Source organism: Lissotriton vulgaris, chromosome 5 (genome assembly GCF_964263255.1).
Source record: "Lissotriton vulgaris chromosome 5, aLisVul1.2, whole genome shotgun sequence".
NCBI lineage: Eukaryota > Metazoa > Chordata > Amphibia > Caudata > Salamandridae > Lissotriton > Lissotriton vulgaris.
Window position 1 is genome coordinate 325,078,205 of NC_141693.1, and position 26,580 is coordinate 325,104,784.

Genomic DNA, 26,580 nt, shown 5'->3' on the forward strand with positions numbered 1-26,580 from the left:
TTAACTGTTTTGTCCGGAATCACTGGATGTTGAGCCAGATATTCGAACCTGGTCCCTCAGTGCCAAAGTGGCAGGTCTGGCCTAAACCCCCCATATTAAAAGCATCGAGGGTAGCAGGCAGAAGCCTCATGAAAGTTTGGCTCGTTATGGGCTCGAGGTTTCAACAGGACCTCAAGCTGAGCCAGACCCAGGCGCGAGCCTTGCTTGAGCTTTCAGTTGCTCACCCACCTCTAATATGCAGGATATCCGCATAGGAGACATTTACGTAAAATGACTTGAAATTGGACTAAATTGGAGAGAAATCTGCCCCGGATTGTACCCCAGTACTAGGTAGTAAAAATAACTGTTGATGTAAGTACGCACCCGGGATCGTATGGCACGCATCAAGGTGGCCAGGACCGCGTTCTTCTGTCAGCACACCCAGAATTAATTTGTCTCTCTCGACTCTCTGCAGACAGTCCCGCTCACGCGCCCCCTTTATCGCGATGCTGTGACGCATAGTGCATTAGTGCATACCGATCCCGGACGGCCGGCTCTTCCGTTGGGGGTAATTAGCCGAAGCAGAGCGGGATTGTTCAAGCACCTCTCGATTAGAGCAGAACAAATTGGCGTGGAATTCCTTCCTGGGGTCTTGATGACTGTTCTCCTATTCACTCTGGTGACCTTTATCCAGAGTGGACTGGCCTCTAGGGAAACCAGATTTCCAGCACCAGGGTGCCACCGAACAGGGCCGTCAAAAGGAGGGGCTGGCCCTACAATCTTTCAGGGCCCCATTCTCGTGCTACAACATTTATTCATACATTTTAGATTAAACCTGTTAAATAATGACGAGAAAGCTGGTGCCAGATGCGGTACTTGCAGATTTTTTCACGCAGGTCATATTTTTATTTTTTACTAAACTTAGAAACAGGTGCTCGCCTTATGACTGGCCGCAGTGAAATGGTTGCCCAGGGCCCACGAAGACCTATGACATGCCTGCCTCTGAAACGCAGGTAACTGAATGATTATTCCCCAGTGATAGTGGCATTGACCTGGTGGGAAATGTTTCAATATTTCTGTGGAGCGGTTTGCTTCTATGACAAGAAATAACTGCCTGTTTTAAAGCCAGAAACATTGAAATAATTCATCGTATGTTTTTTTTTAACAAGTTCATGAGGGAACTCCGAAAAGAGGAGGTAAGGTATCTGAAGGCTTGGTGCCTTTGTGTCTCAAGGGCTATGATGATGTACCGGTGGGCTATTATTATGGTTCCTTGCTTTGGGCGGGGTCCACATACAAGACCTAGGTGGTTGCAAAATGAAGTAAAATTAAGTGCTTTGCCTCATAGCACCTCACGTCTCCTAGAGAGGGCATTGTGTTAGGTAAAAGAGAAGAGACGTTGGAAAAGCACGCCTTCTACTGCCTTAGCACCACCACAAGCCACATCTGGCATGGTCTGAGGAAACATTTACCTCAGTACATTCATATCTTTCTTGAAGTTCAGACAGCTGGCAGCGAGGATAATGTACTATTAAAAGAATACTAGCCTTTGCCTGAAGGCATAGTAATACTGTTTACTAATGTAAATTAATTTACTGGGAACACCCAGTATGACAATGACTCAAAAATATGTATCTATGAAAGACAAAAAGTGGAGAATTTGAGAGATGAATCCAAGTTCCACGTTGCTGGGGTGAAAAAGCAGAGGCTCAGATATGGTACTTCGCCTCAGAGTATCTCACCCATCCTAGAGAGGGTATCCTGTTGCATTTATGAGAGATGGCAAATCAGGGGAAAGCCTGCCTCCTCTAGAGTTCCTACTATTACTAATACAAGCAGAAAATGGTCAGACTTTTCTACGAGACTCATTTTGAGTACCCTAACAATAACTGGTTCTTCATCACCCTATGCAAATGCAATGCAATTACTATATATGCACGCACTTTCTGTGCCTCCAGGATACTTTGATATTCCAGAGGGAGCCTCGGACCCTGTGTGGGCCATTCTGTAAAACAGACCATACCAAATGTATGCAGGCGCAATCTCAAGGTTGGTACCCACATTTGCATGGGGCCCTGGCCCCATGCAAATGAGGTAATCCGTTGCGCCTTTTTACAGTTGTGGGTGCAGAGCCGAGAAAGGCATCAGGGGAAAGTGCACCAACTGTTGGTGTGTAACTGTGGGTGTCTTTTGAAAAGCGAGGTAAGGTGGCCGAGGGAGCCCCAGGCACTCCCCTTCAGGTAGGCCCAGTAATTCAATGCGCCCGCCCACAGGGGGATCTCTTTCCCAATTTGAAATGCAGGCGGAGCTACACCTTGCACAGTGAAAGGTGGACCAGCGGCTTCAAACGAATGTATGACGTTACAACACAGTTTTTACATCACAAAATCCTTTACAACACATTCTTTTACATAGCATGCCATTACATCGCATTTTCAGAAACTACCTTTACAACGCATAACATTACAATGCATACCATTACAGTGCATTTAAGGTAAGGGTTGGATAGTATATGGGTAATCATTACTATTCTAACTCCAGCGAGTGCAACATTAGGGTAAGTATTGGATAGTGTAGGGGTAAAAATTACTATTCTAACTCCAGTGAGTGCAACAGTAGGGTAAGTGTTGGATAGTGTAAGGTATTATGCGTTGTAATTGTATGTGTTGTAATAACTTGCGATGTAATGCATGCGTTGTAGTGAAATGCATTGTAATGACATGCGTTGTAGTGACATGCAATGTAATGGCTGCGTTGTAATGACATGCGATGTAAAGGATGTTGCGATGTAATGACTGCGTTGTAAAGGTTGTTTCCCGCTTCAAACAGTCAGTGCGCTTTTTACTGTTGCACGGGTCCAAGCGTTCAAGCCTACAGTGTGAACAGGGCATCTGATGTTATTCAACGCACTTTTCCAAACTGCAGAGTGGGACATAGGGCCCCAGGTAGATGCTCAAACTAAAAGTGAGAGTGGTCACTCTTTGTACTATTTCTTTAATGAGCCTACAACCTGCCACAAAAAAGGTTTGCATCTGGCTGCACACTTTCCACCCATTTGGAGGCCTTCTTTGTCTTAATTCCGTAAGCGTGAATCGGTCACGTGATATCCTCCAGACAGGAAGTGGCAGACACTCCCTGACACTGTGTGATGATCCCGCAGGCTTAGCCCACAAGCGCTCCCAGCATTTCTCACGAGGGGATTAAGCCTTCCGAAATCTCACACCATGTGTTGCGAATAGGATACTTTGCTTCCTGATTGGCTGACCCTGGGTCGCATGTGTGCACTCTGCTGTCATAACAGTAGTCAGTCCTCGTTAAGGCTTTCCTTTTTTTTCTCACCAGTAGCAACCGTCAGCCGCGGAGTGCCGAAAAATGACCCCATACTGTCACGTCCTGGAAAGTTCAAAGGTATAAGGTCGTAAAAGGAAGAAATCAAAGAGGCCCTATATAAAGCTGTTCGCAGATGGCCAGCTCTTCGGGTGGAGTTATCGACCTTTGTGCAAGGGCTTGTGCTGACCAACACAATTTTGCTCATTCTAAGGGCAAATTAAAACTTGCACAGGATAGGGTGTGCAAGGAAGGGCAGGGCTGGAACCAATGGAAGCAACCACCAGACCACCGAGCTTTTCTAAAAAGCAGTCAAAAAAAATTGCGAAGCACAGCACTATTACGCTGCGGTAAAGTAATTCGCTTGTGTGGGCGCGTGCACGCCCTGGCTGAAAAAGCTAATGAGTCTTTGGTGAACATAACACAGCATGTCAGGCAAGCACACTAACTGCCGGGAGCACAACAATATATAATGCGCACTTTCCTTTTCTGCGCCACTCCGCATCTTTCAAAAGGTGCGTCGGGTAAAAACAGGAAAAGTGCGCCCCATTATACAGAATGCACTGCCCCAGGGTTCGCCGCAAACTCACGCTGTCCGGGGGCAGTACATTCCAGTGAAATATGGAGGGCGACTTCAAAGTCACTCCATGTCTCACAGTGGCGCCTGCACTTTCAAGAGGGTAGAGAGATCCCCTTGCAGCCGGGTACAGTGAGTGACTGCACCAGCCTGCACAGGGATGTCTTGGTGGTCCATGGGACACCTTCCTCCTCCCTAGAGGGCTTCCAGTGCGCCTCTGAAAGGCATGTTTGCCTTTGTGCTCACGTTGGTAATGCGGCATGGGTACAAAGGCAAAGTATTCGCCACATTTGCTTGGGGCACGCCCTCATGCAAATGAGGGAACGTCATCCAAAAATAGTGCTGGCGCCACATGTGCCCCAGCACTTTCAGTATTACAGAAGGGGATGCACAAGCATCGGAAGCCCCCTCTGGGAACATATTATGAGATGGCGCACTTTCACTGTTTGCCTCATGGCACACTTTTCAAAAGGTGCGCTGGACACAAACAGGGATGGTGCACCCTATTACAAAGAATGTGCTGTCCCAGGGCAGCTGCAAAGTCCCGTTTTCCTGGGGGAAGCACATTCAAGTGAAATACGGAGCTTCTCTTTAACAGCTGCTCCATGTTTCACAGTGCAGGTGGTAACCTGCCTGCACTTTGAGAGGTGAGAGAGATTCCCTTGCAGCAGTGCTTGAAATGGAAAAATAGAAGTGCAGGTACCCTGTCCCAGAGTACCAGCTTGCTTGTGAGAAGTGCCTGTACTCTCTAATTAAAAGTATTACGTCTCCCGTGAGAAGTGCAGGTACTCTCCCGCGCAAAATAAAAAAGTGCTGGTACTCAGTACCGGACCATTTAAAACACTGCCTAGCAGGCAGGTGCAGTGAATGACTGGGCCCGCCTGCAGGGGGATGCCTGGTGGGTCCATGGGTCCCGCTTTTCCCTTCCAGAGGGCTGTCTTTAGGAGGTGTACTGAAAGTTTGCCACCTTTTTATGGCACACTTTCAGTTCAGTGATCCTCCTAAAGGCATGTATGCCTCTGTGTCTACGTCCACAATACAGCACTGGCGCAGAGGCAAAGTAATTCCCTCAATTTCATGGGATCATACCCCCATGCAAACGAGGGAACACCCTCTTATGATCGCACTGGTGCAACAAATGGGCCAGCGCTATCAGTATTACAAAAGGGGACACACACGTGTTTGTGGCGCCCTCTGCAACACCATTGGGCCCCAGGGGCACAGAAAGTGGATGCACTTGCCAGTTCAGTCCCAGGATATGGTGTGCAATACAGCCCCTGTAATACCACCATGCCCCGGGGGCGCATAAAGCTGGCGCACGCACCCATTGTGCCCCCGGGGCACAATGTGTATTGCGGCCCCAAGTATTTTTTATCTCCCTATTTGACCTAAAGAATGAAAGTTCTCACAAACAACCAATTTCCCCAAATATTCGAGGACTGGGGTTAGACAACTAAATCACCTTCTCCACCCTCCACTGTGAGTTCCGGAGGGAGTGTAGAAATACAGGCACACCGCCGGGGGGGCCAAGACAGACAGGGCACGTTGAATGGTCAGAGCACTGGCCCTCCTGGCCTTGCGTAGGCATTACAGCCCGTCGCCTCAATCCAGAATTCAGGTTATAGTGTGAATTCATGATGCTTGTCCTTTTGTGGAGCTAGCAGGTGTGTAAAACAAAATCATTACCCTACATCCCAGCTGCATCTTTTTGATAGCGCAATGCTGACGTATCAATCCCAGAGAGTAAGGCTCACATGTTTACCCAGAGAACAAGTTTCACAGTAAACCTCTAAAAACCCTTGAAGTATAGCGAAGGTGGATTGGTAGTAACAAATGAAAGGATATAAAGATTTGCCATAATGACATATATTGGGTACACAAGTCTCTCTTTACTATCTCTCCTGCATTCCTTTAGAGCCAAAAAGATGAGCTACAGTGACATTACATGCCATTCAGAAACCCCATAAAGTGCCATAGGGGATGTACACTTACAGAACACGGAAAAAGAGGGATCTAAGACTTCCACGGAATCAGAGTTCAAAATCCATCCACAGAGCTGGTATTTTTACACCAATTGTATTACATTCCCCCGAAGAAGCTACTGTATTACACCACCCAACAGAGCTAGTGTTCTTAACCCCATCTCAAAGAGCCAACTCCATTATACCACCCTAAAGAACCAATTTTATTGCACCATTCCTAAGAGCCAGTCCTCTTATCCAATCCCAAAGGACCAACTATATTACCCTGTTCTATTACTAGTGTTCTTACCACACCCCCAGAGCCATTTCTATTATACTGTCTCTCAGAGCTAGCGACCCGACACCATCCCAAAGAACCATCTCTATTACTCAAAAACCTAGTGCTAAAACACATCTGAAAGAACCGACTATGTCAAACCATCCCATAAAGCTAATGTTGTTAGACAATGCCACAGAACCAACTCTATTTCACCATCCCAAATAGCTTGTGCTATTACCCCATCCCAAAGAAATAAGGCAACCCCCTACAGAGCTACTACTCTTACCACATCTCACACAACCATTGCCCCAGCCCACACAGCTGGGACTGTTATCATATCCCACAGAACCAATTCTATTTCCTCAACTCATAAAGCTAGTGCTCTTACCACATCACACACAACTAACTCTGTTACAGGATCAGACAGATATAGTGTTGTGATACCTACCCCATGCCATGGAATCCATAAAATCCACTTTTACATAATCCAATATGACTAACTCTATTACACCATCCCACAGAGCTGGTGCTCGTACGCATCCCACCCCAAAGAGACAACTCTATTACCCCATTCCACAGACCTACTGTTCTTCCCACACTCCCCAGAACTAACTCCTATCTACTGTCCCAGGGAGCTAATGGTTCTTTCCACATACCACAGAACCAACTCTTTCACACCATTCTACAGAGAGTGCTCTTATCCCATCTAAAAGAACCAAGTGTAATATTGCATGCTACAGAGCTAGTGTTGTTACACGATGCCACATAACAACTATCCCAAAGAGTTAGCGCTCTTACCCCATCTCAAAGAACCAAGTCTAGTATCTAATCATACAGAGTTCTTTATTTTAGTAAGGTGGGGAGAGCATATCTATTGCATAGGTAAAAAACATTGGTATTTACATTGCCAATAGCTCCAACTCCAACAAATGCGAGACCTATTGCATTTACAATGCTTGTTATTGATTCCAGGCAGGCAGAGACATGCCTGCCATGGCAGACTACATGCAGATCTAACAGGATCCGAGCATCATCAGTGTACATCTGACATCACGGACCAGGGGCTAGTATGATTACTACCAGAAGATCCTCATAAACATTTAATAAAAGTGGAAATAGAGCTCAAATTTGAGTTGCGCCAAATCAAAAGAACTAGTGCTCTTACGACAGCACACAGATAAAGTAAAACTGTTGCTCTTACAGTCTAGAAAAGAAACAGTATCTTACACTATCCAAAAAACCGTGTTCATCCCTCAATCCCTCAATAGAACCAGCGCTCTCACGCCTCCCAACAAAACCATCACTTTGACATGCTCCAAATAACAAGTGCTCTTACCCAATCAGCCAAAATCAGCATTTTCATAGCCTCCAATAGAATCAGTGCTCTTGGACCTGCCCACAAATCTAGCACTTTTACACCCCTCAAATGTACCTGCACTCTTACACAGTCTCACACAACCACACACAGCACAGAAGTGAGTGGTAGAGCATTCAAATGTCTACAAGCTTTTATCACAAGCAAACAATAGCAAGTCCACATAGCCACATTTTCCTCGAAAGACAATACTAAGGCATTTGGTGCAACTCAAATTTCAGCTCTATTTCCACTTTTATAAAATGTTTATGAGGATCTTCTAGTAGTAATCATACTAGCCCCTGGTCCGTGATGTCAGATGATGTACACTGATGATGCTCAGATTCTGTGAGTCCTGCATGAAGGCTGCCATGGCAGGCATGTCTCTGCCTGAAATCAATAACAAGCATTGTAAATGCAATAGGTCTCGCATTTGTTGGAGTTGGAGCTATTGGCATTGTAAATGCCAATGTTTTTTACCTATTCAATAGATATGCTCTCCCCACCTTACTAAAATAAAAAACTCTTGTGTGTCTTTTTCTGTAGTACACCTGCAATGGTGCCTTACAGCTGGGAGTGAAAATGGCAGTTCTGACTCCTCGTTAAATTAAGCAGTGTTGTGAGGGTGCAGTAACAGACGATGTCACTAGGTGTCCCTTGGACCACTTTTGGCCACATCTGGTACTGCACCCTGAAACATGATTAGGCAAAGGATATGACCCAGCGGTGAGAGCTGCCGACTGATGAGCTGGGATCTATGTTCGAGTCTGGTATCTGCTCAACATCCTGTGATAATGGGCTGATAATTTATTTCCTCCCAAGCCCATGGCTATGTGTGCTATAGAAATAAATGCGTTTAATGTAAAATAACATAAGAATTCAATGCAGCGATCTCGGGGCGGGCATGCAGTGTCGTACAGGAAGGTGGGGGTAGTCGGCAAAGGGATAGTAAACAAGGGCACTACATGCAAATGTATGTGTAAAGTAAATAAAAAAGCTAGCAAAACAGCAGTGGCCTCAGAGGGGTGACGAGGGCCTGCGAGCAGTGTTGTGTGAGGGGTGAGAGGGGAGCATGGGGAAATAAAGGGATGGCAAGAAAATGAAGCAACCGAAGATTCAATGCACAAGGACACAGAACAGCTAATGAGCAAAAAGGCAGGCTAACTAAAAAAATAATTCTCTATGAGTATAAATAACCTTAACAGTAAGAACACATGTAAGAGAGGCAGTCCTCATGGGAGGATGCCAAATTCAAAATAGAGGCACTACTTAGTGTATTCACCAATGCAAAGCCAGCATTTCTAAAGGATAGCAACCGGAAACAATGAAAAAGATGGGCGTTTTCTCAAGTCAATATCCTAGATTAAGCATGTCTTGAAGAAACAGCACAAGATCTAAAAATAGATAGGCAACAAGTATCTGCCCCTTAATGCAGGTAAAATGGGGAAATAGACCTATGACGTCTAACAGACTCTCCGCCTGCATATTTGATTGGCCTGTGGAGTTGAGCCTGCTCCCTTCAATCTCTCACTTTAATGCTGACTGCGGGTGATTTTTAGGTCTGGCTTGACATTGAGTTGTCTGAGAGAAATTGTTTTGCCATTTAAAAAAAAAAGTTTATTCTGACTTAACTTTTGCGCTCCAATTATCTTCAGTATCAGTTGTCAAAATGACGCATTTCTATTTATACAATTACTTCAAAGATTTGTCTTTGCTAGGACTCGAACAAAGGCTAGTACAAGTCATTGTCTTTTCATACAGGAGTGCAAAATAATGTATAGCAACGTCCAGCAGTCTCCTGTGAAGAAGTCCGGGCTGTTCAAAAGAAAGCACTGGGGACAGGGTTTGGTTGCTGAAACATGATAACGTTTCAATTACTGCTAAGTTCTCTGCTTCTATTTAGAGTGTTATACACTGTTTGGAAAGAGCCACAACAGAGCAAGGAGGTTGTGTTCAGATGCAGACCCTAAACATTTTGTGACAAAAAATGGCCCAACACCCACCTGGGTTGCAAGTCCCTGGCAGTGGCAAGAAAAAAGTTAGAGAACCATCTTCCTGCCTCACTACATTCTAGCACTAGCACCAGTGGAATTTAGAGATACTCCCTCAGTATGGAATGACATGGAATATGCTGTCCTAAAGTCATGATTTATACATGTAATATTTTTGTTTTTTATGGATGCAAGGCGATGTTTGCTTGTATTAGGTTCTTTTACATGTGGGCGGAGAGAGTCGCAAAGCTAAAAGCTGGGTCAAGTCGCTGACTCGGCACTGTGGCGAGTGCAAGGTAAGTGGGTTTGTTTTTTAAAATTTAATTTGACTTCTCCCGTCGTATGTCGACTTACCAGACCCACTCTTACCTGTGCTGGCCGCCACTGTTCTTTGATTCGGGTATGCAGGTATTTGGACAAGGCAGTTAGAAGCTAGACTTCTGCACAAGCCTACTTGGTTTAAGCCAAATGAAGACACCGTCTTCATAGGAATAGTTGAACGTTGAAACCCATATTATAGAGCAGCTGAAAACACAGCTCAGAAGGGGTTTCCTTTGGACCCCTTTCCAGCACAGTCCTGACTTAAAGTGGTTGGAAGCACAGTCTTAAATGTGTGTCTTTAGAAGTACAGCCTTCATTTTCAGCAGTTGATAGCAAAGTTTGTATCTTAAGTTGTTGGAACACCAGTCCTCATTCAGACAAACTAGAGATATAGTGTCAGCGGCGGCTCCTCCGCTGTCGTGCCCGCCTGCCAGCAGCAGCAGCTGCAAAATTTTAAAAAGAAAACAATAATAAAGCCAGTTTATTATCTTTTTATTTTTCTCCATAGTGTCGAGTCTAGATGGGAGGGGCCATGGGGATGACAGGCTCGAGGGGGAGTGGTTGGTGCAGTGTTGTCAGTGCGCATGCGGGTTTGGCCGGCCAAACCTACATGCGCAATGAATCTGTCTCCAACCCGAGCTGCGTTGCCTGGGTTGGAGACAGCAGGCACAGGCTTCCAGTCTCTTTGGGAGCGCAAACCCAGGCCACTCAGGCCAATCCTGCAGCTGCAGCTTCAGGATTGGTCGCAGGGTAGTCTGGGAGCATGTGCCTGCAGAGGGAGCCAGAAGAGTGGCGATGAGGAGATGCGACGGGTTTTCAGGTACGTTTTTGTTTTGTATCCCCCCCACTCTCCCCCTGCCACTTTGCCCAGACACCAGCCAAGGCTGTATAATGTTCATTGAGAAGAGCCACTCCAAAGTGAAAATAGAATGTAGTTAGAGCTAAGCATGGGCGGAAAATCCGTTCCGCTCGCGGATTTTGCGGATTTTCGGTAAATTCGCAATCCGCGAGATTCGCGAATTTCGCACAAAATCCGCAAATCCGCGAGCAGCGGATTTTATGGCTTGCTCGCACTGTTCGCGTGAGTTCGCGGCTTCCCAGTTCAACTTCGCGCCCCGCGAATAAGCGCTAAATTGCAGAAATACGATCTTAGCAAAACTGAAACTACTTACCAGGTTCAAAAGTTCAAGCTCATCATTAGTAGCCATTTCCTGTAGTGCTTCCTGAGGGGCCCCTCCAGAGTTCAGTTGCCTACTTGCAACTATTATGTGACCCTGCTCTGACCCTCAGAATAGTTACACAAAGGTCCTGAATTACAGCTAAGGCAGACAAGCAGGAGCCAGGCTGGAAGTTCAAATCCAGTGACACATTAATCAGCCCCTAATTCATTATTGTCAGTTGGGGCAGGGCAGGTGTTGTAACTGATTTTGCAACAATGAAAGCACTTAGCAAGTGCAAAAGATCACTAATCAGGAAGCACTAAGGAAGCAGGTGCCAGCTAAAAAAATATTCTGTGACACATTAATCAGCTTTGTATCAAAGAGAGGGAACAGGGGGTGGACAATTTTTACCGGGGTCCAGTGTACATGTCCTATGACGTGAGAATCAACAAAATTGGTACACAGTTCCCCACCGGGATTAACTAAAGTAACTCAAAGGAGCCTCTCTCTTACAGGGTGTGACAAAGCAGGGAGTAGAGTAATCCCTTTTCGGAATCTAGGGTGCCTCACACATACCAAAGGTTGAATGGCTGTTGTCATCCCACCCGATGAATGTCCAGTATCATCATAGGCACCCTGCTCCAACGGCAGGATGGCGGTGCAATGCCCGTCGGGCAGCACAAAAGTGCTGCACTTTTGCGGAGATCTTTTATTCCTTATGCCAATGGGTGCATGTGTGTGAGGGACCTAGGAAGTGCAAATGTGAGCGTGAGTGAGGTTAAAACAGGTCAGTAGAGTCCAAAAGGGGAACCTTTAATAACATGGCTCACTGCCTCATTAAAATACGTGAAGAGGTGAGGGGTATAGAGGCGTGATGGTTAGGGTAATCAAGCCTCATTCAACCCTCAGTCCAAGTGCGGTCGACATGTTTCATGCCCAACAGGGCAATTCATCAGGACCAAAGGTGCTCATAAATTGCTATAGGATTCCTCAATAATTAAGGAACTGGGTATACGACCTGGCTTGTGTCGCAGGATCAACCCTTCATTGAAGCCCTCCCTGGGACCGCAGTCCCTGGTCGGTGATCCCTCCGGCTGACCTGGTGGGGTCAGTGCTGGTTAACTAGCACCTGACTTACTTCTGTCACAGGCGTGTAGACACCTACCCCGCCCACGTCGGTCTAGCCGCAGGAAAGCCGGTGTAAAGACCCCACCAGGTCAGCCGGGGGGATCACCGACCAGGGACTGCGGTCCCAGGGAGGGCTTCAATGAAGGGTTGATCCTGCGACACAAGCCAGGTCGTATACCCAGGGATCCTATAGCAATTTATGAGCACCTTTGGTCCTGATGAATTGCCCTGTTAGGCATGAAACATGTCGACCGCACTTGGACTGAGGGTTGAATGAGGCTTGATTACCCTAACCATCACGCCTCTATACCCCTCACCTCTTCACGTATTTTAATGAGGCAGTGAGCCATGTTATGAAAGGTTCCCCTATTGGACTCTACTGACCTGTTTTAACCTCACTCACGCTCACATTTGCACTTCCTAGGTCCCTCACACACATGCACCCATTGGCATAAGGAATAAAAGATCTCCGCAAAAGTGCAGCACTTTTGTGCTGCCCGACGGGCATTGCACCGCCAGCCTGCCGTTGGAGCAGGGTGCCTATGATGATACTGGACATTCATCGGGTGGGATGACAACAGCCATTCAACCTTTGGTATGTGTGAGGCACCCTAGATTCCGAAAAGGGATTACTCTACTCCCTGCTTTGTCACACCCTGTAAGAGAGAGGCTCCTTTGAGTTACTTTAGTTAATTCCGGTGGGGAACTGTGTACCAATTTTGTTGATTCACACATTAATCAGCCCCAAATTAATTCAGGTCACTTGAGGCAGGGAAGGTGTGCTTTGCTTTGCCACAATAATGTACACTGGACAACCAGAGGGTGCTGTGATGAAACAGAGGGTGGCATGGGTAGGCCAGAGGGTGGCATGAGTAGTCAGAGAGTGGCAGTGGTGACAGAGAGTGGCAGTGATGAAGAAGAGTGTCCCAAACAGGCTGGACACGTAGAAACAACAAGTTCGCAAAACTTGCGACCCGACAGGTAAGTTCGCGTTTGCGAAATTGTACAAAACCCTCGCGAACTGGCAGAAACCCGCGCGAACACAAAAAAAAAAATCCGCAAATTCGCGAGAATTCGCGGATTTTGCGGATTGCGAGTTCGCAAATCCGCAAAATTCGCGAACGCGAGATTCGCAAAATTCGCCCATGCTTAGTTAGAGCACTCAGAACCACGGAGCTTATTTCTGCTCGTAAGACACACGGATTTACAAAGACCTTTTGGAAGCACCATCTACATTTGGACAACTGGAAGCGCAGTCTCCATACATATCAATTGAAAGCAAAACAGTTTATTTAAACATTCACAGAGTACATCCTCATTTTACCTTTTGGAAGCTCTGTCTTTACTCACAGCAGCAGGAGCACAGTCTTTAAACCGCTTGCATGCCTGTTGTCTTAATTTAAACAAAGTAGAAGCGCAGTCCTCGTTTTGATCCATCAGAAGCTTGGTTTTCACTTACAGCAATTAGAAGGATGCCCTTCTTTGCAACCGGATGAAAAGACAGTCTTGAATAATGAAGATCCTGTAATTATATAGTGATGCATCTGGCTTGAATGTAAACTGGGACAAAACCATTTATTTCCCAGTGAGCCTTCCTTTCTGTGAAAGCTTGAGATGTCTCCCAATGAAAGTTGCCGATGGTCATTTTACAGACTTGGGGATGTAGGTGATCAGTAACTCGGAGGCTGGCCGATCACTCAATATTGACCCAATTTTTCAACACACCAGAAGACAGCTTGATAATTGGGCCTGCCGTCCACTGAAAGTGACATACCGCTCTTTTAAAAATGGCTACCCTACAGAGGGGGCCGTCTGCATTACAGAACTTCCCCCTCCGCTTACAGCCACAAACGTCTTCACACAGCTTCCACTCCTGCGACGGATTCTATGGGATTATGGCTCACCAAGGGCCTCCTTGGGTGAATGAGAACAATTACAATATGATGGAAGGCTTGGGGCTCAGGTGGGCTGCACAGATACTTCCACTCAGTGACTGGCTTTTTAGGACAGACTGGATCCAGTGGTAAGGCTAGAACTGGAGCTTTTGGACCATATGGAATGCATTTGCTCCTTTATGGATCCCCAATTCCCCATGCGCTGCAGTGATCACGAAACTTCAACTACGGTGCTGGTGTTACGCTCCCTGGCTCATCGGCTGGTGGCAATCCTTGACACATGAAACTCCTCGATGGGAGGGCGCATGGTTGAATCAAATCGCAGAACAGGAATGTTTTAAACAATGGGATCGTATAGGGATATTGGTTTTGGGCAACATATGCAATCCAATTTTCATTAAGTCGTTCAAGTAACTTGCGGAAGAATTTGACCTAGCAAAAACCCAGTTCTTTCAATATCTTTAGGTTTATTGCGCACTGAGCATGTATGCAGAGAAACAGACCCACGTCTCGGTCTTCAATTCCATGGAAGTCAAGCTTACCACTAAACCACTAGGCAGGAACCGCATTTTCACGGCCAACAGAGCATTTCATCATAAATGTGCCAGACCTGTTCACTCAGTTGAAGGGGTAGAGGAAAAAAGACCTTAAGGAGTTGCATGATGAGGGTGGGATAGCGGCTCCAATGCCTCCTCATACCCTGATGATTTCTTTAAAACTTAGGCAAAGCAATCCAAATTCCTCCACTGATCCTACCATAATCCTACTAGGTTATGGACGATGGAGATGGTGCTAAGCACTGCTTGTAAAAGGTGGGGTGATAAAGAAGGGATGTTCTTTTACATGATTTGGACTTGAATTGTTATCAAACGGTCCTGGTAAGAGATGCATGAAACCCCAGAGTGATTACTTGGACAGAGTGCGCCGTTGGAACCTAGACTTACATTGCTGGGCTTTATCGATGAATGGGAGGACGGGCAGCTTTTTCCTTGTTGGGTATAGGCCTCCTATCAGTTAAGTGGGATACTGGCCCTAGGAGGAGAGAGAAGAGGGCCCCCAACAATGGCTGAATGGCTCAGCAGCATGGACCATGCTCCATAGCGAATGAGACTGTGTACAAAGCAAGAGGTTGTAGCAAACATCATCCTCAGATTTGTGGTCTTGGCGAGCCATTTTCGACAAACAGAGAAGTGAATGAAAATTCAGTCTCAATTTGTTTTTTATGTGGTTTTGTGGGCCTATTTCTATAAGTACTGCGGAAGAAGTTTTTGGCTGTCAATTTGCCTACTTACATAAGGCGTGCAAACCTATGCTCCACTGCAATGCTGTCTGAATGTTGTTTTGTTCTTTGGATTTTCATTTATAAAGACAAGATTAATAAAAAGATATAATGAAAAAAAAAGAAACACAGTCTGAATATTTTTCTACATCAAAGTGGAGTCTAATTTGGACCACAGAAAGTGCAGTCTTCACACAGAGACAGCTGGCCCACAGGCATCATTTTAAAAGGGGGAGATGCTGTTCTATTTAGATCAGATCGATGCACCGTCCGCAGATGTGCTCATTTTGACCAATAGAAGGCACAGGCTTCATTCAGACGCCTCCAAAGAACAATATTCATTTAGATGAATCTAGGGCATGGTCTTTATTTAGTTTTCTTTAGCTGTTTAGGATGACTGGAATCAGAATTAACACTTAAACCATTTGGATCCAAAATCTTTACTCAGACCACTTGTATTCATGTCCTTCATTTGAAACAACTGAACTCAGAGTCATCGTTTAAACCAGCTGGGTATACAGTTTTGAGTTAAGTAGTTAGATTCACAGTTTACGCTAAAACACTCTGGATTTATCTTCATTTAGACCATTATGATTTGCAGCCTTCATAAAACCAGCTAGATTTGCATCCTTCCTTTAAAACAGCTGGAATCACAATCTTCTTTCACACCAGTAGCAAGCAAAGTCTTCATTTAGAGGTATTAGATGCATGAGAATTGTAATGTACGCTATGTCATCAGATATTAATTTGCTATTTTTCTCATGTTTATTTCCTTTAAATTATTTTTAATTTTAAGTATTCACATAATATTGAATAATCCTGTTTCATTATCCCTACGCTAGAGGTACATTACTATTGGTAACAGTTTCAGTAGAGTGAGAAACACATCACAGCACAGTCAGCTTGTCACCTCGCATTAGGCTGTATATAATTATGGGCATTGTTAAACATAAATATGAGTTTTTAACCCTCAGCACTGCTTCTACCAGTGTTTCTCACATTTCTAAGACTTAGTAATGATCGCTACAGTCTAATAGCACCCATCCATAAAGTTAGGTGTTTTTTCTTTGATGGTAGTCCTTACAAGGTGTTTTTGTAATATGGTTTTGTCTTTATGGATTTGTTCAGATGTGTGTTTGGTAATAATTCCTAACTATTTAAAGGAACAACCAGTTTGTGGTCCAAGATTGAGTTTTTAAGAAGTGTGTTTGTTTCAGGGACTTTACAGCAAAGCTTTGCCACCTATCTCCTTTCACAAGATTGAACAGTTGCCCATTGCCTGGAGAGTTGTGTTTAGCTGTGCAGTTAGGGGGCCTCCAACTACTACAGATGTGCCTTTGGTGCTGTGCGGTGGAGGTCAGGATTCCAAGGTGCACTAACAAGCTTGTTCTGTTGGCTCTGTAAGGTGTGGTAGTGTATGGAGAAGAATGTGCAGCTGGGGTGGTATCAATCGACCAGCTAGATGGCAATGGGGCCATTCTATGGGGATGGGGGTACAGGACACTCAAAAATGTCCGGCTGTTATTTTTGTTGTTACTTACACATGAGGACTTCATTGCCTTGGTGAGTATCACATTGATAGTGCTGTAATGTACATTCGAGTGCTTGGGGTGGTCTAAAATGTACTGTCAGTTCTGTAAGGGTTGATTGTGTGAAGAGAGAGAGAGAGAGAGAGAGTTTTTTTAGCAGATGGGTATCCAAAATGTTCTATTGCATTTCTCGGTGTTGGTATTTTTGAGGAGGGTGTCGTATTGAAAAAGCGTTTCAGTTTGCCAATTTACAAGGATTGTGCTCCTCTGACTCTGTGATGGTGTATCTTCAGGTGGGATTGCTTAGCCAACTACATTTCTAACAAAAAAATTCCTCCTAATCTCCTGAAACTTTTCACCAAATTTGTTTTAACTCAAATATTTACAGTGCCACTGAAAAGAACAAAACTACTTGAAACATGGCATGAAACTAGTTGAAACCACTGTGGCTTTCCCTTGCCTTCTACACCTTCCAAAAATACTTGTGTTTGCGGGAAGACTCAATTTTATACACATCTATTATTTACCATAAAGTGCGGGAAAAAGTGCACCTTTTGAGATACTTGAGAAAGCTAACAGTCAGAAACAGATGGTTTCACATGTTTTTTTGCAGAATCTAAAAATACTTACATTTTTGTAATGACTAGCCAGACATTCTGCAACTGTGACTTAATGCCTAAAACACTTTCGTGCTGTGTTTCTAAGCTGCTTGGTAGCAAAAAGTAAGATGCACATAAAATCATTGGATTTAAAGCTTGTCTGTTTCCCATTTGCAGGATTTTTGTTTTGTTTTTCCCTAAGAGATGAACCGTGCATAGAAAACAAGAGGAGAGAGGAAGTGATGGAGATATTTAAAAAAAACACAAATTCTTGAGTTTATTTCCCTTCACCATGGATACCAAATCCCTTCACGTTAAGTCAACAACCGTAGAAAACGTATGTCTACACCAATGCAAAGGCATTACGGGATTTCATCGACTCCCCTAAGTGCCTGCGGGGTCAACTCACACCAGGTGTGAAGGAATCCCGTGTGTTACGCTGCTTAAGTCACTGCAGACCGGGGTTTCCTTTAGCAGAGCACCTGTGAAGAACAATGCCCCACTGTCTGTTGAAGCTCCTATACCTTCTTGCAACTGCTAGATCAACTATGTAAAACCTACCCATCTCTGCAGTTCCTCTAGGCTCACAGTGCATCAGAGGTGTGGACCAGTCAACTAAAGATCACATCTGCGGTGTAGTCAGGGGCGTAAAGCAAGCCCCTGCGGTGCAGGGCGGGCCCAGCCCTTCAGGCCCCCCAAACATTCACCGACCCTCATTCAGCCCAAGGCCAGGGAACAGCTATGAAATATTGGGCACTCGAGGCCCCTTGCCACATTCTGCAGGGGAACCCTATAATTAGGCTTTTACGTCACTATGTGTCTCCCACTGAACAACATAGTGTAAATATGTTTATCCAAGGCTTGACATAATTCATGCAGGCTTTAATAGACAGTGGTACTCATGCATATGTGCCTCAGAAATGCCAAACATGAAGTAGCTACCGCAGCCCGCGCAGTGGACTCACCCTGGTCTCCACAAAGGGACAACCGTGCAAGCCCCTGGCGCATTCTCGTGAGTCACAAAAACGAGACCCCACTCAAACTGCCCTAGTACTGACCAGGTCAGATCCAGCCTAGGACACAATTGGGTGTTAATCCAGTTTGCTGGATTTCACATATTTTATGTCATTTTGTTCTCCTCCCTCCCCTTCCAGTTATGCTTTTACGCATCATTTTCGCACACAGTGACCCGCTTGACCAAAAATTGTCTTACATGAAACGTGAAACTGCTACGTGCCACAGACAAGGTATATTTCCTGCCTGCACTGGTCTCCAGCCGGTGCTCGGCATTACTTTAGAACGCGATATATGCCCTTGCATACAATTTCCAGCCAGACGACTGGCGTAATATATTTTGAGTAATATGCGTACTTTTCGCGGGGCCTTGCAGCGTTGTGCATTGAAAAAATATAGCTTCGCCTAACACCACCTAGCCCTTAACTTATTGTAAAATGATGTTCTCAAACTCTAATGTTCACAGTTGTGAAGAGTGTCATTAATTGCGGTCGTGCGTGCCAGTTTGGGGAATATACCCGCAGCGCCAGCCGTTTCTGCCATGTTTTGGTCTGCCTACCCCAGCATAAGCCAACACGTGTAGTTACTATTATAATAAATCAGCACAACTACAACATGTTTCATTTATAGGTGTAAACAAGCAACTGACATGCTTGTTAAAATTAGTTATTCTAATTGTTCCAAATCACAATAAAAAAATGTAAAAAGAGCACATACGATTGACTTTGTATGATATTTAGCCATGTCGATCTGGCACACTGTATTAAAGGCTGAAATATTCACATTTTACAGTGATTGGCACTTGCCTGGCTGTTTAAAGCGCCTTTAAAAACAGTGCAGCCCCCCGCCCCACCGAATAAAGAGTACGTTGCGAAATGCAGTGCACATAACGGGTTAATCCCGGCATTGCAGGGGTTAAAGTAGGTCAGTCGCTGCTCACCTGTGTACAAAATCAAGTCACGTGCAAACTCCGCCGTTCATCAATTGATGTTCATGAAAACAGTACCACTTGTTGCCACGAGAAAATAACACCTGCTATAAACAGCACTTTCCACCTGCACACGAGCACTAAGTGGCATGAACAGACCTCATTATTAGTAAAATTACTCCCACAAACAAACCCGAAAATGTTTATATAACGCTTCGTATGCAAGCTGAAGGTGCACTTTCAAGTTGTAAGTCACCCCATTTTGTAAATTGTAGTTGTAAATTGTATTTATATATTGTTCACTACCCCTGACGAGGCGTTGAAGTGCTTTGCAGCGAGTAGCACGCTAATCTGGAGCCCGACATTAAAGTTTAATAGAATACTATTTTTCTTCATTCCTTTGTACATTTAAAAAACATTTTTTAGAGTTTAAAATAGCGCGAACTAGACTGGAAGATATCAGAGGCTTTACATGAGCACCAGTTTCTTTACAGAAGGAAACACTCATGTTTGTTAGGAAGGGGGATATTAAGTGATTTGCTCACAGACTGTTGAGCGTCGTTGCCGAGACTAGACCGCACTAGCCGTAAGACTATATCCTGGGTTTGTGCTCTTAAATGTTTGTGTGTTTAGTAGAGTTTAGAGTAGGGGTGGAATGATGGGTAAGGATCTGAAAGGCGAAGTAGTGGTCACCTGTCAGTTGGCTGTTTATTATTCTGCATCTTCCCCCACCCTGAATTGATCCACTGCCCATTTTTACCGACCTAGCAAAGATGAAAGCCAGACTTTACCCGGCGGCTGAACGAACATGTGACGGAAAAGGTCCCGGATCTCTGCAGCAGGCGCCGCACCCACTCATCTACTGCGTGTTATTAACGTCTCCCGAATCAGTAAAAAGCTGCAACTGTGTGCAGTGGGATATCATAGTAAGCATCAAAGATACGCCAAGCGGTGCATTACGTCACTGGCTGCTACTCCAAGTCCTCTCTCAACAGAAGCAAGAACGGAATAATGTCCCTGTATTCAAACAACACGTAGGAGTATCGTTAGGGCATGGCCGCCTACCTCCACCATCCCTCCTGTGCCACCCTCGCCCCTCCCCCAGCGCATGATGTATTCACTGGGCTACAGATTCCATTCCCTTCAGGGCCGTCTCAGATTTTCATCCCTCTGAGGCCGATGATATGATCATTATTTAGTGGCCTAATAGTTCCCACCTGTTGTCTGTAGCACTATCAAACGACAAATCGGTGGCATTTAAACTTGTACATGAATAACATGTTCCTTAAATGCCATGTTTCGAAGAGCACCACAAACACATGCAGGTGACGTGAGGGTGAAAGAGCGCGCGCGGTGGCAGCCCGTCACATACCTGGCCTCCTTTCTGCGTGGCCCACGCCGTATCCAGTGTGACCCACGTAACATGGGTAAAAGCAGTTCTTCCACGGGTGGTGATAGCGCGTGCTAGTGCCACTTGCAAGGCGCCCCGAGACGATAAAGTGCAACAGTACTGTCACAAAAGCCGCCTTGTGGCCCATGGTTGAAAGGAGGAGTCAAGAACGGGCACACAAAAAGAAGAAAGCAATCTAATACAAAGAGCTGTTTGGGGCCTTTTCTCCTTGCGATGCAGAGAGGAAGGTGCAAAGTAAATAAGCAGCGCAGCTGCGCACGCAGGACCCAGCAACACAGCTGCTCCGGCTAGCAGCTACTGCCGGCCCGGCCGCATGCTGTGTGTAGTTTTAGAGCTGGGATTTCGGGAGGTCCACCCACTCTTTAAGGATCTCAGCTTTCGTCCCACCCCCTGCAGGTAAACCCCGAGCCCAGGGAAGTCCTGGCCGACTTTCCAACCCGGCCTCCTTCAAGCCTTTCCCACATGGGACACGCAACCTCCGCTCCTCACCCCCGCCACCGCGCCTCAGATGTGGTGCGTGACATCACATTCCTCCGAGCGCATTCCTGGCCCGTGCCTCCGGGGCACTGTTTGGGAGTTGGGCTCTGGCCAAGCTAGATTTCTGTAATTGGCAGGGCTCGCCGGAGAATGGGAACAGAGAAGTCTTTAAATCAACACCACATTTCGGAATGGTCCAGCTGGGAGAGTGGGATAGCTTTCATGCGATATGCGTGACATATGTCATGAGCCGCTCAAAGTGCGTGCGCCGAGAAGCGCGGCGCTACTAGAACGGCATCCCGCTAGAATGCATCATTTTCACCCATGTGGACACTTCTGGTAGTTACAGTGCGGTTAAACGGGCTAAGGCCTGGTAGCGGTAAAGGGACACCTGCCAACAAAAGACGCCGACTAGGCTGTGCGTTTTCATCTCTGTGTGGCAGCCCCACCTGTCCAGTTAAAGGGCTGCAGCCGGGGTCAGTCCCGCCCCTGGCAGCGACAGTGCTGGAAATGGAAAACAATAGTCTGGGAACACACACAATAGCTGTCAAGGTGTGTCAGCGGAAAGGAGGTGGAGCCACAAGGAGCAAGGTCATAAAAGCGGGAGAAATTGGCAACAAGAACACTGTGCAAGTACAATTTTATTGTTTAGCTCACTTAATTAGACACAAAGTGGCGCATTATAAAATAACGTATGGTGTCAGCAGACCTGCTGCAGGGATCTTTGAGTGGGCAACACATTTCAGGGGATAATAATAATAGTGGTAAGATAGCCCTGATGGTTAATGCGCCTGGTGGAGAGATCTGTGATTTTCTCAGGACACAGTTTTGACTCATATGTAGCACAGAGGGCTAATGGCCCCACTGACTGATGTTTGAATGATAAAATGCAGCAGTAATCAGGGTTCAGTGGGCCCCTCAGGCCGCTGGGCACTTAGTACCGCCTTGTCTTCATTTGTAACCTCCGATGAGGACTGGCGCTTTTACTTCTGTTGTTACAAGGTATGTCTTAAGCACTATTTTCTTTAATGGGTTTCTCCTACTGCAGGCACAACATGCTTTCCTGCAACATTGCACTTTCACTTTTCAAGCAGCCCGGGACAGTGGCAGCTGCTACTTTGAACTGAAATAGGTTCCAAATTTACAAGAGTTTGAGCTATTACCTTTGTAAGTGACAATGCCTTTTATTTTTATGTTATTTATCAAAACAGATAAATAAAAGCCATTGTCATTTACAATGCCAATAGCTTAAATTCTCGCAAATGCGAGACCTATTGCATTTCAAATGCTTGTTCTCTTATCTCACACCACTCACCATTTCGCTTATACAACAGAGTCAAAATTGTCTAGCCATAGAGGTGGACACATCGAAAGAGCGAGCGGAGCAACAAGGCAGGGTAGGAGAAACACGAGAAAATTGTCACATTTCGCTGGATAGAACAGAGAAAATTCTCTAAGCTGTGCTTTGAGTTATTGTCACAGTTATAGCAAAAAAAGCCACCTGTGAAGGAGAGTTTATTGTGATTACGAATATGTGGCAGTTAAGCACAATGTACATATGTCATATTTTAAAATCATGCACCAATGCATTAAACATCTCCCAGTCAGCCTTGCTTGTTGTAAGACAAAGAAACATCTAGATCCAAGCACAAAAAGAAATGCCATTATTAATGCTTGTTCCAGATTTACATCAAAATTTGACCCAAGTCGGCCAATAATGAAGTGACACAGTGGTGCTGCTCTGTGGCATTCCTATATGACAGCATCCGTCACATCCATCACACCCATCTTCAGAATACAGCATGATAGACAGTGTGCATGTTTGATGTGGCCATCTTGTGCACATTTTGGACACCCTTCACATAGAACTGTATGCCGAGGGTAGCTGAGGACACAGGGTAATGTATTTAGACACGTAAGAAGATAGAAAACAAGGAGACAATATTTAGAGCTATCTTTATTAATATATGCAGCTTTGTGTATAAAGATGCCTATAGCATGGAAGTATCTAAAAAGGTCCAGGAGGGCCAGATTCATACCAGATTTTCAGGATGTTTAGGTAGGGTTTATCCTGAACCTTTCACAGAGAGCAATCACTTTTGAGTCTATATTGGACACTCCAGAAGGGCATTGCAGTCTAGACACTGACATTAAGTAACACAAGGTGTTCTCCTGAGGAGGCCAGACAGACAGTTTCATGGCTGTCTACAAATGTTAACATCACAGGACTGATGAACAAGACTACAGTTTAATTTTAGTGAAAACATACTAGTGGGTTTTACAGTTGTTGACATGGGTCTGATCAAGCCACCAGCTGGGCCTCGCTCCCTGCTCTCTTTGAACTGAATGCGTTCAGTTTATTGGGTAAGGGGGGAATCAGCTGGAGTAGGCGGGCCAATATCAGCAAGTGCCAAAGCTGATGGTGCTCTGCAAAGCAGTGCCTGCACAGAAGGGGCTCATGGTATACCACTGAGTTGCCTCTGGCATGTTTTTTAGGTCGAGCCTGGGCAGAGCATGCGCTGCTCTGCGAGGCATGCTGTATTTGAGTATGGACTGGTAGCTCTGCCCACTTTACGCCCATATTTTTCATTGGCTTCTGTCAATGTGCCTTGTAAATGCTGGCTTCTGATTCGTTAATAGCCTTGTTAGTCCCTCCTTAGTACTGCCTTGTCTTCATTTGTAACCTCTGATGAGGACTGGCCCTTTTACTTCTGTTGTTATACTGAATGTCTTACTTAGTTTGTAATCACTATTTCCTTTCATGAGTTTCTCTTACTGCAGGCACTACATGCTTTCCTGAAACATTCAGCGTGCCATGCGTGCTTTTACTTTCCAAGCAGCCAGGACAATGCTTGCCACTTCTTTGAAATGAAATAGGTCTCACATTTACAAAGTTTGCGTAATTGCCATTGTAAATGGCAATGCCTTTTATTTATGTCTTAATTATCAAAACAGATAAATAAAAGGCATTGTCATTTACAATAACAATAGCTTAAAATTTCGCAAATACGAGACATATTGCTTTGAAAATGCTTGTTTAGCACTGGCTGCCGCTCCTACTAGTTCAATGTTCAGAACTGTTTTTGACGGTCGTCGTTCCAAAAGGGTAGATTCCTATTATTTGGTAGAGAGGCTCGGCCACCCGGCAGTTCTAATGGTATTAAATACACCACAGTACACATTGGTTTTGTTTAAATGGCGGTGACATAACCGTACATTGGTTTACACCACAAGTTGAATGAGTCAAGGCACAACAATTTGAACATGAATACTTTGGAGAAAGAAAGAGCGAGGGGATCAACAAGAAGCATTTTGGTTCTGAAAAGTTTAGAGGAGGCTGCGTTTTTCGAAGGAAGCCTGTTTCTGAAACAAAAGGTCATGACATGAGCTCAAAGGGCAGAGTGTGAGAGTAAAATCAGAAGCAATCGCTCCCTGACACCACCAGCCAGGTCTAGTTAGGTCGAGCCTAGGCAGCGTGCATGCGCTGTCTGCAAGACCTGTTGTTATCTCCTCTATCAGCTTTCGGCATGCCAGTGAATTGCCATTTGTTCGTTGTTGTGCCATTTAGAAATACAGGGTTTTTATTGGTGCATGGGGTCTGATTCTCCTACCAACATCGTTGTAGGCTTTCAAGCCGTTTCACGGAGAAATGCTCTATTCAGCACCTGCAAAGTGGCAATTGCTGTCCGGTAGCTGTTGAGCTGTGCCAATAGCTCTAACTAAAAAAAAACGCAAGACCTATTGCATTTCTAATGTTTGTTTTTGTCTTACCAAGGCTTTAAGGCATAGGCTTCTAGTCTACGATTATTGTTGGGAAAAGGAAACAACAGATTCCGCAATGGGAAGCAAATTTGGATTTAAAAATCGGAAATTGGCTGAAGGTGTCTCATAAGACACAAGTGCACTTGGAAGCTACACAAAAGGCAGTGAATGCCCATCTCGCTGCAGAAGTGATGGAATCATAAAATGTAAACACATTTAAAAATGGCAGAGAAAGACATAGGGGTACTGTATAATGCCCTGGTTACTCACTGGTAATCTTCATTACTCTGAGACCTGGTCTTCCTTGATGCAGTCCTTATGGTAGAGATACCACTCCCCTCTGGCAGAACCAATTCCCTAGCTGAAGCTAAAAAGTTCCTTCAAGATGGCCCCCATTACACAGGAGCCATCACAAAAGGGAGGAACTGAGAACATCACATCCTGTCACATACCTCACAAAAGAAATATGGAAAGGACAGACAAACTGGAAATATTCAACCTTCACCCCAGGTGGGGGCAGGACTCAGGACTGCATCAGGGAAGCAGCTGCGGTCGGTAGTGGGAGTACCTGGTGGGTGGTGACGTGGGGAGGGGGAGGGGCAGCTTGGGGGGTAGTAATCTATGGATTATGGAGCTTTACAGGTAAGTAAACATATAAATAAATAAAACAAATTTCGTTGCGTGCACTGCATCCCCAAATTCGATGCAGTGCGTGCAACAAAATTTGTTTTATTTATTTATATGTTTGCTTACCTGTAAAGCTACGTAATCCATAGATTACTACCCCCCACCCTGCCCCTCCCCCTCCCCATGTCACCACCCGGCAGGTACTTCCACTACCGACCGTGGCTGCAGGGAAGACCAGGACTCGGAGTAATGAAGATTACTGGTAGGAAACAGGGCTATTACCTCCTTGTCCGTCCTCCTGGATACAGTCCTTATGCTTCAGGCAATACCTAATCAACCTATGGATTATTTACAGCCAAAACATAAAAAACAAAGCACCATAGAGTTGCAAAGCAAACTGGGTTTATTACATCATGCAGTTGACCATTAGGGAAACGCAACAGTAGGACAAGCTTCTTGCAATGGGAACCCGTCCTGGCTTTTCCCTGTGAGATAACCCGTACTGGGCATCCCCAAGGTGAAAGCCAGGCATCCCACCATGGGGGGGCTGTTGTGGAGATTAAGCAAGTTTATTGCCCAGAGCTGCATAGTGTGAACTCATGCTTAGAGTGGGCACCGAAGCGAGAATTATCGAGTCTGTGGACAATTGGGCTCAAGACCCTGCCTCGTCGGGAATTGAACCCTGGTCCCGGGTATGACTTTTGCTTCAGGGTATGCCTCCTCTAACCAGTGAGCCACACTTCTCCACAACATGTCAAAGGATCAACCTCAGAGACATCATACCCCCGGAAAGCACGAATAGCTGGCCACTGGTTTTTATGGTAGAAACTGACAACCCCAATGTGAAACCATCTAGTACAAAATTCAAAATTCTCATTGGAGCACAAGCATCTGGTTCAAACCCCGAAGCTTGACCCCAGTGGCGATCAAATGACTTCCGAGTTGAGGGCTTACGAGTTAATTGTATGGATTTCCCAATTG

The 26,580-nt window shown here is 45.4% G+C and overlaps 1 protein-coding gene across 2 annotated transcripts in view; it reads right to left on the reverse strand.

The window, feature by feature from the left end:
* MEGF6 (multiple EGF like domains 6) overlaps nucleotides 1-26,580 on the reverse strand; it is a 1,305,820-nt gene that overhangs the window by 430,133 nt on the left and 849,107 nt on the right. The window contains exon 1 of one of the 2 annotated variants that reach the window (XM_086921561.1): nucleotides 20,695-21,006. The exons of the other annotated variant lie outside the window; for it this stretch is intronic. Coding sequence (XP_086777687.1) covers nucleotides 20,695-20,860 — 166 coding nt within the window. The 5' untranslated portion in view covers nucleotides 20,861-21,006. Of the gene's footprint in view, nucleotides 1-20,694; nucleotides 21,007-26,580 lie in introns of those variants that run through there. 2 annotated transcript variants of the gene reach the window in all.